The sequence below is a fragment of the Cheilinus undulatus genome, linkage group 4, assembly GCF_018320785.1.
Source record: "Cheilinus undulatus linkage group 4, ASM1832078v1, whole genome shotgun sequence".
Taxonomy (NCBI): domain Eukaryota; kingdom Metazoa; phylum Chordata; class Actinopteri; order Labriformes; family Labridae; genus Cheilinus; species Cheilinus undulatus.
Genome location: NC_054868.1, coordinates 9,673,387 through 9,687,780, shown reverse-complemented (window position 1 = coordinate 9,687,780; position 14,394 = coordinate 9,673,387). Strand labels below are relative to the sequence as shown.

Genomic DNA, 14,394 nt, shown 5'->3' with positions numbered 1-14,394 from the left:
ACCCTTTAAGACCTGGTGCAACGTTTGTTGGTATGTACCTTTAAAATCTGAGACGCTGTCATGCTTCTACCTTTAAGACCTTTAAGTCTGTGCAACACTTTTTTCAACACTTGATGAACTGCGACACGATTCATTAAAACACACTTGTGCAAATGTGAAAACAGTATGCTCAAAGATCACATAGTTTAGAGATGATGGATGCAGGAGATGGAACCTAATGGGGAAAATTAGTGCAAATTAGTTATCCAGTGTAGGAGATCAACCAGTCTTAAGTCAGTTTTCATTCAGAGTCGGATATTAAAATAGTGTGAATAATCTCACATCTTCTAAAGGCCTGTTAGGTGATCATTTCCGAAGGAAACAGCATACCAAGGACAAGAAATAAAGATGGCACGGGTTTTATCTTCATTTGTCTTCTCTTTCTACCTCCTTTATGCTCTTCAATCATTTGTCCCTTCTTGAAATGCCAGTATTTACTAAAACTGCTCCTCTCCAATTTTAATAACTCTTGGCTGCTGTCTTATCTCAAATAATTCTCTATCAAAAGTCCTTTCATGCATTTATTCACCCATGACTGGTATAAATTGCTGCTAAATGAAAATTTTATATCCCAGTAAAGTTGGCCAATAAGTCTTAAAATCTCAAATGCACTGTGAAAGAATTTTTACTCGTTCTATTTTAGATTTATCTGTAAATTAAAAATTGACCAATAGTATTTTGTTACTGCTCATCTAATAGAAAGTCACAACATTTAAACAATTTACACAGAAAAAGAATGGAATTTTTAATATGATTCATTTTAATTTTGCATTTGTTCTACTTTTGTATTTTTGTATCTGTTTTTGTGTATCTGTGAATGTTCGTGCATTCCCCTCTGCATGTCCCAGATCCCTCCTTGCATGCATCCTGTGCTGTGACTACCTGGACCCTGTTCATCCTCCAGACCTGGACCCTCCCCTCCAACTCTCTCCTCCCTCTGCTGCACGCCCTTCCCTCATGCCCCTGCAGGGGGCAGAGGAAAGGCCTCAAACCACCCTCCCCCTCCCTACTGTTTCCCTGGCTCCACTGGGACACTGGTCTGTGGCTGTGAGGGGCCAACAAGGAGTGGAGACTGCTGGTGAAAGAGGCAGCATAGCTGGGCTCTCCTGCAGCACTTTAACAACCTCTGAGGGGGTTGACATGCGGCGTCTCCTCCGAGCCCCTAGGGGGCAGCAGAGAGGACTTGTTGGCTTATGCCCAAATATAGTTGCTCGGCTGAGAAGAATCAATTTAAATACTTAATCTAATTCTTATAGTTTTCTTTTCAGTGTCTGATTTACTGCTATTTTTTGAAATCATCAAAGCACCAAATTCGAATGCTTTGTTTAAGAAAATAATGTTTGCCGTTATGATTTTCTTCTAGAACATAATTTCTGTACCACAGTCAGTTAAATATATCATTCTGCTGCACCTCTTGTTGGCCATGTTGTTTTTGTGTCATTTATAAATAAAAGTACAGTATAAAGGATGTCAAAGACAATTTGATAACACCCTCTCCATCACCTCAAATGATTTCACTCAGTGCTTTCTCTCTGTAGTCGGCATTTACGATCAGTGGGCCGCAGCATGCTGAAGAGCTCCAGTGTAAGCGGAGAGATCTACACGCAGGAGCGCACTGATGGCAGCCAATCAGACACAGCACTGGGTACAGTGGGTGGTGGCAGCAAGAAGAGACGTTCCAGCCTCAGTGCGCGGGTAGTGGCCATCGTCGGCAACCGCCGCAGCAGAAGCACCTCCCAGATCAGCGGCCCTGGTGAGTGGTGATGACAACCCCAAAGAGGTTAAACTGTTGCATTGAACTCCACTGTTAGCAGTGAGCGCACCAAAATATGACGTTAATTCATACTTTATACCTCAGTCAATGAAACTGGGGTACAGTTGCAGTTTCTGAGAGTTATTCCGTAATGAAAGGAAAAGAAAAACAACAAAAAATGAGTACCTCTCCCACTCTGGTACTGATAGAACTCTATCCAGCATCAATAAAGCTCTCTCGATTAAGCTGGAGGGGTTTAAATACAGCAGAAGCTTTGGGACCAACTCCCATTACTGACACAGAAACTGGAACTTTGTGTAGCATGGTTTCACATCACTGCAATAATCAGTTGTCCACATGAATGACAATAGGCAGAGTCTTTAAAATCACTCCACAACATGAGAGAAAAACAACATATGTGGTGGTTTTTTTAACATTTCACAATTTCAATCTGATGTTTGTAAAATTATCTCTTGATGTAAATAGACTGTAAGTAAATGCATGGTCAGGGTGCTGGATGATTACTTCTAATTTTGTTTGCACACTACCTCTGTAGTACAAATGTTTGCTTTGTATGAAGAAGTAAGGCCGGCTCGGACTAGGGCTGAACGATTTGCAAAAATTATCTAATTGCGATTGTTTTTTTCCAATATAATGATTGCGATTTAATATGTGACTATTATTGGATTCCTCATCTTATATATTTCTCAACAAATTCAAGCAATAAATCATTCTATATTATACAGTTTTACTTGCCAGTGAAGGCTCTGCTCGAAAGAAGCTTCTTGCGTTTGTCAAGCAGATACATTTATGACAATGGATATTGAAAACAATTATATTATTTTTTAAAGAATTTAATCCATAGTAGCACAAATATGAGGGTGCAACAAGCTTTAAGCTATAAAAGAGGCAGCTGGGATGGAGGAGGTTAAGCTTTGCCAGCAGCAACAGCAGCAGCGCAGTGCAGCAACAGTAATGCAAGCAGGGATTAGTGAGAAGTATGTCATATTTAAATGCACTGCTGCGTTGAGAGAAAGAGCTGTGATTGGCTCTGGGTGCTGGGAGGCAATAATTGGGATCAGTTGGTTTGCAGCTGATTGTGGCTGGGTCTATGATTTCTGTGAACTAATCCTAAACTTCATCAATATAAGATAGAATGAACTAGGGCAGAACGATTAAAAAAATATGTGATTGCAGTTATTTTTGCTCATATTGCAAATTTGTTATCAATTACTTTATTGAAGGAGATTATCATTTTTATGTCTCTTGTTTTGATTAAGAAAAACATACATAAAACACAAAAAGGAGGAGTTTTGTAAACCACTCTGTGCATAAAATCTCTGCTGCTGCTGCAAAAATGAATGTATTAAGCTGGTATTCTTAAACATTCTAAGTTAAAGAAATATTGCAGCTTCTCCAATTTGTAAATTGCAGCAGGCCATATTGCAATTTAATCTAATAATATATAGGATATTTTCCTTCTTCCCTGCTTTCCCCTTCTTTCTAAAATGTAATTTGTTCAGTTATTCTTTTATTCTCCTTTTTGCTTCTTTGCTTTAGAGGCGGAGCCTAATGTAACATGGGGTGATTACAGATAGCACAACCAATACAACAACAAACAGCATCACTTTTTATCAAGATATAAACAGAAACAAACAGCAGACAAACACTCAATAATTCCTACTTAAAGCCCTGATGGGACATGGTTAGAAAATAATGTAAAGTCGTCAGGTGTTTACTGAAAACTATCACATTCAGACAAAGTTTCTTTCAGTCATGAGAAATTATTGCATGCACACACAATAGTTCCTGGTACTCGTCAGAAAATACGGCATGTCTTAGAACTGCAGGTACACCAGAAAACTTCTGCCACTCTCTCTCAAATGTTATGTCCCTTAAGGCCTCCATACTAACCTTTACCAAACTTTGTCTGCATATGTAGAAGTAAAGGTCCATCAATCACACACTGTGCTTCAATCAAATTTAAAGACAAAGATTTCTAAGCCTCCTACATGAAATACATGCTATAGAAACTGCACTGATTCACAGAAAAGAATCAAAGTGCATCGTCTCCCTGTTCTCTAAAACCTCTGCTACACAAGTTGTTGCTGCAAAACCATCAGCCAAATTATGTTTTAGAGTCCCACGGTAGCCGGCTGAGAGGCCTTCTGGCTCAGCTTCCAGTCACACAACAGGGACCAGAATGCACTTCTACCAAGAAAAGGGGTGTAAGACTCAAGATGAAAGCCAAACAATGCTCTTCCCTCTTTGTAGTGGACATAAAACGCTATTAGAGAACTCTGAGCCTGAGGGGGTCTCCCTCCCTCCCCCCTGATGTAGACAGATAGTGCGACCATCAGACTTAATTTAGAAAACATTTCCTGTTCATGATGGAGGAGAGCAGCAGCAGGTAAGGGAGCCTGTTTGAGCATTTTAGATGATCACAGGTTAATTATTATATTCCATGTAATATTTGGTCATATTTCACCTGCTGTAATGATTTCTCTACTGATTAGTACATAACATATGATGAGACACTCAGTGAAACAGTTATATTTTCACTCTGCTCCATATACCAACACAGTGAGTCAGAGAGGGGACACATCCCAGTCAAAGATGTCACAGAGCTTTTTTTGGTTTATTCTGTGCCCAAATATTTCCTGTTTACTGCTGATGACTGGATTCAGCAGGGTGTGGGTGTGACTTTGGCCGAACTTCAGAGTCCTGAACTGGATGTGAGGATTTAGCTCCATTGATAAATATGTTTGGAAGCTGGTCTATTTCTTTCTGTGTTTTGTTTTTGTGTCCCAGCAACAGCATGGCTTTAAGGGAATATTTTTCTTTATAATAATATGTTGTTGACTGTGTAAGACATTTAGTACTGTTCAACCCATGAAAACAACAGTGGCTCTCAAGATTTAAAAAAAATCATCCTGATGATGTCATTTAAAGCCACTGCTTTGATATTTTTGACCTCTGCAGCCCGGTTTTAGAAGACTGAAGAAACTATTCTGGAGGTGACGGTGGAAATGAGGAGCAGACAGGGGTTAGAAATGCTTGAAATGTCGGAGTGCCTTGTAATTCTTGGTAACTGTGATGTTATTTGGATGTTAATTATTGCCAGGACTAGGCTTGTCCAGACTCTAATGCATTAGGTCCCAAATTGGGGTCTAGGCACCCTTAGGCGGGACACCAAAGATCTCGGGGGCTCTGTCTACTCTGATGTTGTCAAAAATTAAATGTGCAATTATTTTAATATAAATCATAATAGGAACATAATCTGCGATAGTGTATTAGAGCCATGCCAAAAGATTAAAAAAATGTACGAAGATCAGGAAATTTTTAAGACAAAGGCACAATTTTATATTTATGAGAAACCTTAACTAGAAAACAGTGTTAATTTCATCGACTAAAACTATGACTAAAACTATTCGTTGACAGCCTTTTTTCCATGACAAAAACTAGACTAAGACTAACAAAAATAGATCTGTAATGAGTTAAACTGGTAAAAACTAAGTTTAGTTTATGTCAAGATAACTGAAACTAGACTAAAATGTAATGTAGTTTTCGTCAGGCATCCATAATCAGTGATATTTCTCCACTGTGGGTAAATCTGTAAAAATACAATGCATCTGTAGCTATTCTGCCTCTCAGCTGTAGAAAGCAGGGACCCCAGGTTTGGCAGAGTGCAGAGAACACACTACCATGACCACATACCAGACGGTACCAGGTTTAGGCATGAATATATATGCTTGGACTAAAAGTTAAGACCAAAATGTGAGGACTTTTTATGGACTAAAATATTTTTGAGTTTTCATCAACTAAAACTAGACTAACACAGGATAGAAAAGACTAAAATGTTACTAAAACTAAAATGCATTTCATTTAAAGACTAAAACTAAGACTAAAATTAAAAATAGCTGCCAAAATTAATACAGCTACAAAAGCTGCACATTTATAAGAAAAAAATCTTCAACTTCTGAGTTAAAAAAGTCATAAACTTTAACAGTAGAAACTCAAAAATGTCAAGTTTTTAATGGCAAAAATGTTAAAGATTTTAAACTAAAAACTGGTTCTATTTTTGGCTTTATTATCTTAAAAACTCTTAGGTTTTTGTTCATGTATATTTACAACTTTTAAAGTCAAACTTTGTTGAAAATTTATGACTTTTTAAACTTAAAGCTTAGTTTACTGTTGTACATGACAGATCCTTCTTATTGTTTTAATTTTTTACAGTTGTGTTAATTAGGGGTGCACGATAACTATCGGGCCAATAGTTTACGTCATACTTATCGTCTGATAACATGACGACGAGGCCCGATAACATATATATTTTTGTCAGTACGGCAGTGCTGGCGTTTGTTTTCTTTCTCAGGAGACTACACATTCCGAAACAGCAGGTGGCGCCGCAGTACATGACCTGCTTTTAAAGCACCAGAGAAGAAGAGGAAGTAGCAGCCTCTGTGCTAAAATGCTAATAACACGGTGGCGTTATTCAGTATTTACGGGGAGGATAACACGACCGTGTGTGTAGAATTTGCCCTGCAAAGGTCGCAAAGAGTAGAAAGGAGTCCTCGACGGATCTTCTAAGTCACTTATAGTCATCATCCTAACGACGTTAAAACGAAGCGGCAGCAGCCACTAGCCTCAGCCGCGGATATAAGCAGGCATTGAAAACTGCAGAAAGCTTGCCAGAGCCAAAAGGCGCAACGTTCTAATAACAAAAATCAGTCTCCTGATCCATCGCTACTTTCATAGACGTATACCTGCCTGCTCTGTTTGACGTGGTTTCATTCAGTTAGACCACGGTGGACTTTACATTCTCAACCTATCTCTGATAAGACTTACGTCAGTGCATATTTTTAATCTTTATGTAAAACATCAATCGCTTTAATTCTGGTTTAAAAAAAAAAAAAAAAAAAAAAAAAACCAAACAAAACAAAACAAAAAAAAAAAATCCCAGACCCCAAATTTCTCCATTTGCTAAGCATAACAGCCTGTTATCATTTGGTTTTATGGGGAAAAACCGTCTGTCAGTTGTTTGTGTGTGTTGTACTTGGTACACAAATGTTTAACTAAAAAAAGTTAACTATAATAACAGTATAATGTCAGAATAGTTCGTTTTTTGAAAAACACGAGTGATATTAGTTAAAATTAGTTATAAATATCTTTGCTCACTACATAGTAACCCCTTCTAACCCTCAGATGTGCATATACACAACAAATAAACTTATTTTGTTAAATCAACAATTGAAAAAAAATTTATCGGTTATTATTGGTTATCGGCCATCAGGAGTAAGAAATTATCGGTTATCGCTATCTGTTCAAAAAAATAGTTATCGTGCATCACTAGTGTTAATACGCTGTTCTAATATTTGCTAGTTTATACATAGATCTTTTTGCAAGAACATTTGTATGAAGGCCTGGTATGTTGGGATTTTGCCATTAAAAACTAGACAGGTTAAGAAGGGCAGCTCTGCTTCACCTCTTGCTGGCTGCGGTGGGTGCACAGTCTTTTTTCTTAAGAGCTCTTGCTTTGTCTGTGGCGTCCTCTTTCTTTTAAACAAGGTTGTTCTCACTGAGTCTGTTCATAGTCAGACATTTCCTCAGCCATCTGTCAGTCACAGTGCTTAAGTATCCTGCATCTGCATATTCCCTATTCAGGGACAAATAGCATTCCAGTTTGCTTTGTTTTTGTTTAGACTGGATGGTTTTAAGGGCCTCTCACACGTCTGTTTTGAAAGCCATGATGGTGCATGTCGGAGATGACGCTCACCACAGATGCTGAAAAAATGTAGTGGGAGCTTATCACAAACCAGCATACCACCAGGACAGCATGCTGCAGGTTGGCCACAGGGTTCAACACAAAGGTCTGCAGAGACAATAGAGGGTGTACATGTTAAACGGATTACCTGTCCCAGTGGAAACATACTTGAAAAACTACAGGCAGTACCCAAACAACCAAACACGCAAATCGTGGCAAGCAATGGCAATGAGATGACTAATACTGCTATGCGAGCTACAAAAAAAGTAGCTTTTGAAGAAACTACCACTCTAATGGCTGTAGGTTCTCTGTCAGAGATCTGACTTGGATTACAATTTATTGTATTTCAGCATTAGATTTGGGCTTTGGTAATCTTAATCAGAATGTGATAGAGGAAATGTGAGGAAAATGCACTTTTAGTTAGATATATGGGTTTAAAACATGCTAGCCAGCATTCCTTAGTGTAATAATATTACCCTGTGTCCTCTTTTATCCAGAAGGGAAGAGTAAAAAGGAGAAAGGTGCACCCATCCAGAGGAGCACAGAGACCGGCATGGCAGTGGAGCTGACCCGCAACATGAGCCGGCAGCCAAGCAGAGAGTCCAACAACGGCAGCATGAACAGCTGCAACTCAGAGGGAAAGTGAGTAAACAGCACTCTTTCTGTTCTTCTTTCCTGGCTTTAGCTCCCTCTTTTATCAGATTTCTCTGTCAAAGGGAAAAACCAAGGGATAATTCTTGGATTACTATCTAGTTCACATTCCCACACAGGCTTTCAAGCTGCAAAGTTTATATTATCTTTGATCTGTTTTGAGTTAGAATGAGAAAGGAATATATCTATAGTTGAATTACCAGTGAGAAAAACTCAAATTATTTTGTAACTAAAACTGAACTTTTAAGATGCATGGCAGACATGTCAGACCTAGACACCTTGATAATGTAGTTCATTGATTTTCTTATACATGTACATCTCAATCCAACCAAACTGAGCTAGACTGTAACGCTGCCATAGAAATGCACCAGAAACAGAGAAAAAGATTATGAAGCAAGCACAGGCAAAACTTTTCTCTTGCACAGAACTGTCTCCTGGCTGCTGTTCTGGTTGCGCTCTGTAATGGATCTAAAAACACGTGGAGTGTGCTGTTCTTCTTGACCCTATGTTGCTCAAAGTGGTAGTAGAGGAGCAGAAGACACGAACACAGTCATGTAATCTGCCATGTTGTTGTTAGCCGGGCTCGTGCATGCAGGTTAAGTTGACTACGATGTAATCGTTTAAGGAAAGATGAGCTTGGCGACCGTGGTAAACATGTAGACGAAACAGTTAGCGTCTACAGATTTGTTCATTCTGGAGCCCGATTTCAAAAAGTAGTATTTTTGGGCTCTTAAATACCATTTCCGTGTGGATGAAAGGCTGATAGGATGAGACCATTTTGCAGATACTCCTAAACCGGTCTCTGTGTGGACAGCCCCTAAGGGTAAGGGTTAGGGTTTGACTCTTACAGTAAATGTCTGATGACTAATGGTAAATGCAGTGGTTGTCAACTGTTTTAGCATCAAGATCCACTTCCTCCTCCAAACCCAAGTTTTTATTCAGTGAAAATGATGCAATTTGACCCTAAACGGAATCAAACATAACTGGAAAAAGAGACGGTACAAACCAAACATGTTTTAAAAGCACATCACCACAGAAGGACAAGCATGCATACATCCCATTTTAAGACACCATGGATATTTCTCAAGGAGTTTCCTCATCATTTTGTGAAAACTTAACCTTGCAAAGCAGATGTATTTGCCCATTAATGTGTTTCTCACTGGCAAATCCATCTTGCAAAGCTTTCATTTGAACAGTTTGAGCCCGGTTAGAAAGTGACAGGACCAATCAGCGTCGAGGAGCAGTACTTTGGGCAGGGCAGAGTCATGATGTAAGCAAGGAGCAACAAGAGGCCAGTTCAATTATGGCAGAAGACATTAGTGTGGATGCTGCTAAAGCGCCAGTTTTATCAGAACTTGATGTCGTTTCTTCATTAAAAGAAGAACAAAGAACAGCAGTGAGTTGTTTTCTTTTCAGAAACGACAAAAGTTGTGTACTGACATGTCTACAGTCACCATGGTTTGCGTTATGCATTTCTCTATGAAGTTTACTCCTCGGTAGCCGCACACCTTGGTTTGGGCTACGTCACGTGTTTTGTTGCTCTGATTGGCCCGTAAAGATGTTACAGACAGAACGTTAAACCAATCATCCTCTGAGTTTTTTTTTTCAAAGGCTCTGCCCTTCCCAAACACTGTCTATGAGAGCTTTAACAGATGGATGTGTGAAACACATCCATCTGGAGTGTCAGATTTGTGAAAACTAGCTATGGGAGATAAATAAATCGAGACAAATCCTGAAATTTACTCATCATTATAGGAAAACTTAAAAACCTTATACATTTACTGTGTGTCCACTTAGGGCTCCCATACATAAACTTTACACCACATTTATTCCTGCCACACATTTGCGACCACTTTTGTACACAAAGCAGGCTCAGAGAGGTGTGGATAAGACACAAAGTGTGACTGAAACAGTGCTGCTGGTGTCTGACATGGATTAGCTGTTTTTGCTATAAATAATGACTTGAGGCTAATTGGCTCCTTTCAGGCACAAAAATGAGCTCTGAGGTCTCAGAGTACCCTGACTAAAATTAAAAATCAGCAGTTTTATGATAATTATTCATGTGTTTGTGTGCTGCCTGTTTTAGTTTGATCTTCTCTGGCGTGAATCTGGGGGCCAGCAGTCAGTTCAGTGACTTCCTGGACGGCCTTGGACCAGCTCAGTTAGTGGGAAGGCAAACACTGGCTACACCTGCGATAGGTAAGATTATCATCCTCTTCTGAGAACTTAGCTAAGCCCATCTATTGAGATATTGATCTGAATTCTTTTTGATTGATTTTGACCCTAGTTTTCACAATCAGGTATTTCTGTTCTTATCTGATGTATTATTTTAATTATGTGGAATTGTTAGAGTAATATGTACAAACAACTTAAACAGGATCTAAAAGAAAACAATGAAATTTAACATTGCAATGTAATTATTTTTAGTGTCAGAGTATTTTTGAAGATATATTGTTGTTGTATAACAGTAGAATACTATTTGATATAGTTCATCTATGTATGACCCCCGAGGATGCCCCAAAACATCCCTATTTTTGTTCATTTGTTCAAAATTCTTCTATTCTTTGTTATGCAAAAAAAAAAAATCCCCAATTTTCATGCACATCAGTGCATGTCTACTGCCAAAAAAATGAATGGGAGTGGGAGTAAAAATCACCTCCTCTACAGCCTTAAAGCACTCTGAGCAGGGCCTCCTTTTCTCAGCAGCTATAGAAAAAGTAGATTGCATGTAATTTTGATCATGAACTTTTATTGGTACAGGCTGCAGTCACAACCAAACACCCTTAAGCTTTTTATTTTCTGTCCGCTTCTCCCTGCAGCCGTCAGCATCTTGAGCTCTGCAGCCCCTACAGTCATTGTTCTCCTCCTGATGTATTAAACCAAACATATTTTCACTCCTCTGTGTTCTCAGGAGACATTCAGATCGGTATGATGGAGAAGAAGGGTCAGCTGGAGGTGGAAGTCATCAGAGCTCGAGGCCTCGTACAAAAGCCAGGATCCAAATCCCTCCCTGGTGAGAGCTAGAGATGCCTTTGATAATGAAAGAACATCAGTCTCTTTGTTCCAGTCACAGTTTTATGCGTCATAATATTAGATATCCAGTTAGATCCAGCAGATATTCTCTGCCGAGGCTTATCCTTCAAGTAAAGATATGAGTGAGATCGATCTTCATCATATTGGAGAGTTGATGTGGTCCTCACTTGAGGCCTTTTTATTGTTTCTCCTCTGCCTTGCAGCTCCATATGTCAAGGTCTATCTGCTGAATAACGGAGCATACGTAGCCAAAAAGAAAACCAAGATTGCACGGAAAACACTTGACCCATTGTACCAGCAAGCACTGCTATTTGAGGAGAGCCCACAGGGTAAAGTCTTACAGGTGAGCCCAAGATGCCTCTCTCTTCATCTGTTTGTTTGTTTGTTTGTTACACTTTCTCTGTGAAAATTTACAGTGGCCTTGAGAGCTCAAATATATCAAAAACAACACTAAAATAGCCAGTCCCTAATTTAGTTTTATATTCTATAAGCCTTGTGCATTGATTTCATCTTTGAGACCTCTAAGTAAAGTCCAGAGCTGATTTTTAGATGTTGCTAGCAGATAAATGTGAGATGAAAATGCTTTTGTAGGCTATTAAAGGAAACAATATTTGTTTAATGCGTTCTATTTCTTTAGATAAGATAATGACTGAATTAAGATAAGACAAGACAGATATTATGCCTGTTTAGGATAGATCAGTCGGAAACAAAGTGTTAAAAGGCTGCTGCTCAGGAATAACTGGAAATGAACCAGTATGGTTGCAAACTCATTCACAGACCTGTAAATAGTATCTTAAAAATGTTATTTTGGTAAATTGAATTGAACTCTAAGCTGGCTGGTCAAATGAAGCAAAACTATTTGCTATGTACAGATCTAGAGTTCCATCTTTTTTTCTGAATAACTGCAGTTAATCTGCTTCAATCTTCCCTGATATTTAGCAAAGTGATGTGACTTTGTACAACAGAACTTAAAGACTTACAGAAAGTAGTCTCTCTCTGTTCTTTTTAAGTAAACCAATAAAGGAACTAAATTCATCAAGAATAATAGACAACAAAATCAGGTGAAAGCTCGACTTCATTTTAAAAGCATTAAATCATCAAATCATTTTAAAATACTACTTACAGGGATTGTCAGAAGTTTTGTGTAATGTTAAGTTAATTTTAAAAGCTTTATCTAATCTAACACTGCCAGATTTACACTGCACCACAATTCCACACTGACTTAAAAGTGTGCGCACTCTAGCTGAGACCTGGTAGGGATTTGAGCGTGTCCTCCTCTCATGTCCAGATTGATGAATGCTGATCTGTTCATGGTAATGACTGTACATCCAGATTTCTGTTGTATGCATGTTTGATACATGCGGGCCACTATACTTTAGTTCTGAGCTCTCAGGGCCAAAACTTATGCAACTTATGAAAAATAAAATCCTTTTAATTTGGGGGAATTGGGTACTGTGCTTTGACAAAAACATGTTCTCCTTTCAGGTGATTGTATGGGGGGACTATGGTCGTATGGACCATAAGAGCTTCATGGGTGTTGCACAAATTCTGTTGGAGGAACTGGACTTATCAAGCACAGTCATTGGTTGGTACAAATTATTCCCACCATCCTCCTTGGTGGATCCGACACTTGCCTCCCTAACACGGCGGGCTTCGCAGTCATCACTTGACAGCTCCTCCGGACCTCCAGGAGTCCGATCCTAGTGGACCAACTGCTCAACACCACTGGACGATTAAACGAACTATGAAAAGTACTGTAGAGAGAAACAAACACATAAAAAGATGGCGGAGAAGTAGAACAACAACAATCAGAAACAGTCACAATGAGAAAGCTTTGTTGAAATCTGACAATCACTTCTGTCGTGGTTAATTTTGTTTGTTGTAGAGAGCGCCACATTTCAGTGTTTCATATCCATTCAAAGAAAAAGACTCATAGTTTTTCTCCATGTGCTGAAGAAGTAGAGCTGGTGAGCAGCAGCTCTCGAGATAAGAGACAAATAGTAAAAAGTGTCAGAATCAAATGCAGGATGGCTTTTCACCGAATCAACAATAGCAAAGAAATGTATGTAAGCATTGGAATGTATGGACTCCAGACAGAGGTATTCCCCCTCCATTCCTGCAGGGGGTGCAGTCCTCTCTGCAGTGGCCTCCTCCAGGACCCAACAGACTGCCGGCATCCTGCCCCCAGGCAGGGTGCTCCTCCGTGGGTATTCAGTCTGGAAGCACAGGGCCTTCTTCTGGTGCCTAGACCTTGGAGCCGCATCACTGGTCCCTCTCTGTCAAAAAATCCTCTTTTCAATATGTTTACCATGGCTGCTCGTGGCCACACTGTTTTAGGGTGTTTGCGTTGTTGTTCATTTTCTTTCCCTTTGTTACTACTGGCACAAAATGTTTTTACAGTGTGTGAAATGCTCATGATAATGTTGTCAGTCTGGTGTGTGCATGGAGAGAAAAAAACTAAACAAAGATGAAAATGGAAATAAAATCTATTAAATGTCTGCAAGTGTTATGCAGGGGGAGGGAGGGGGGCTGATAAAGAAGACACATCTTAGATTTTTACACTTGACGGTGAGATTAGCGTGCAGCGTTGTTTTCCTTGTTCCACCGCTGGCAAATGTCAAAGCCAGTTGTCTTTGTATAGATGTATATTAGGCCTCCCAGGAGGTTGACCAATAAATGAAATTTATGTCACTTTGAAATAGGGATCAACATCACTGTAAAAAAAAAAAAAATCTTTATTCATCAACGCAAGAGAAAGATGGGAGCGTCTAATTTTCCACCCCAGCACGTTTCAGGTTTCTATCCAGCCCTTACTTTACCTTCTTTTGAAATTTAAACACAAGCACAAGAGCTTGATTTTTTTACGACAAAAAGTCTAACTTTTTGAAAAAATGAAAATATGAAGTAAAAAAAAAAAAAGAAAAAAAAGCAGCAATCCCGTCACTGGTTCTGTTCATCAATTTGTTTAGGTGTTAGGAAACAAAAAAAGAGTCGCTCACAGTTTCCAATGTGCATCTCTGTGAATGTGAAAGTAACCAACCAGACTGATCAGTCGCGACACCAACACCAATGCTCATCCTCTGTTTGGCCCGCAGGCTCCGCCCACAGGGAAAAGTTGGCGGAGCCAGCATGACTTTGGAACCTGTTCAAAGCT

General features: G+C 39.3%; 1 protein-coding gene across 10 annotated transcripts in view; it reads left to right on the top strand.

Annotated features, from left to right (window-relative positions):
- rims1b (regulating synaptic membrane exocytosis 1b) overlaps positions 1-13,979 on the top strand; it is a 136,097-nt gene extending 122,118 nt beyond the window's left edge. For 9 of the 10 annotated variants that reach the window (XM_041784905.1, XM_041784911.1, XM_041784906.1 and 6 more), the window contains 6 exons: positions 1,578-1,792; positions 8,054-8,198; positions 10,294-10,406; positions 11,119-11,220; positions 11,444-11,583; positions 12,726-13,979. In XM_041784905.1, coding sequence (XP_041640839.1) covers positions 1,578-1,792; positions 8,054-8,198; positions 10,294-10,406; positions 11,119-11,220; positions 11,444-11,583; positions 12,726-12,944 — 934 coding nt within the window. In that variant the 3' untranslated portion in view covers positions 12,945-13,979. The other variant, XM_041784912.1, reaches the window with a different exon arrangement.
- Positions 13,980-14,394: the final 415 nt, after the last annotated feature.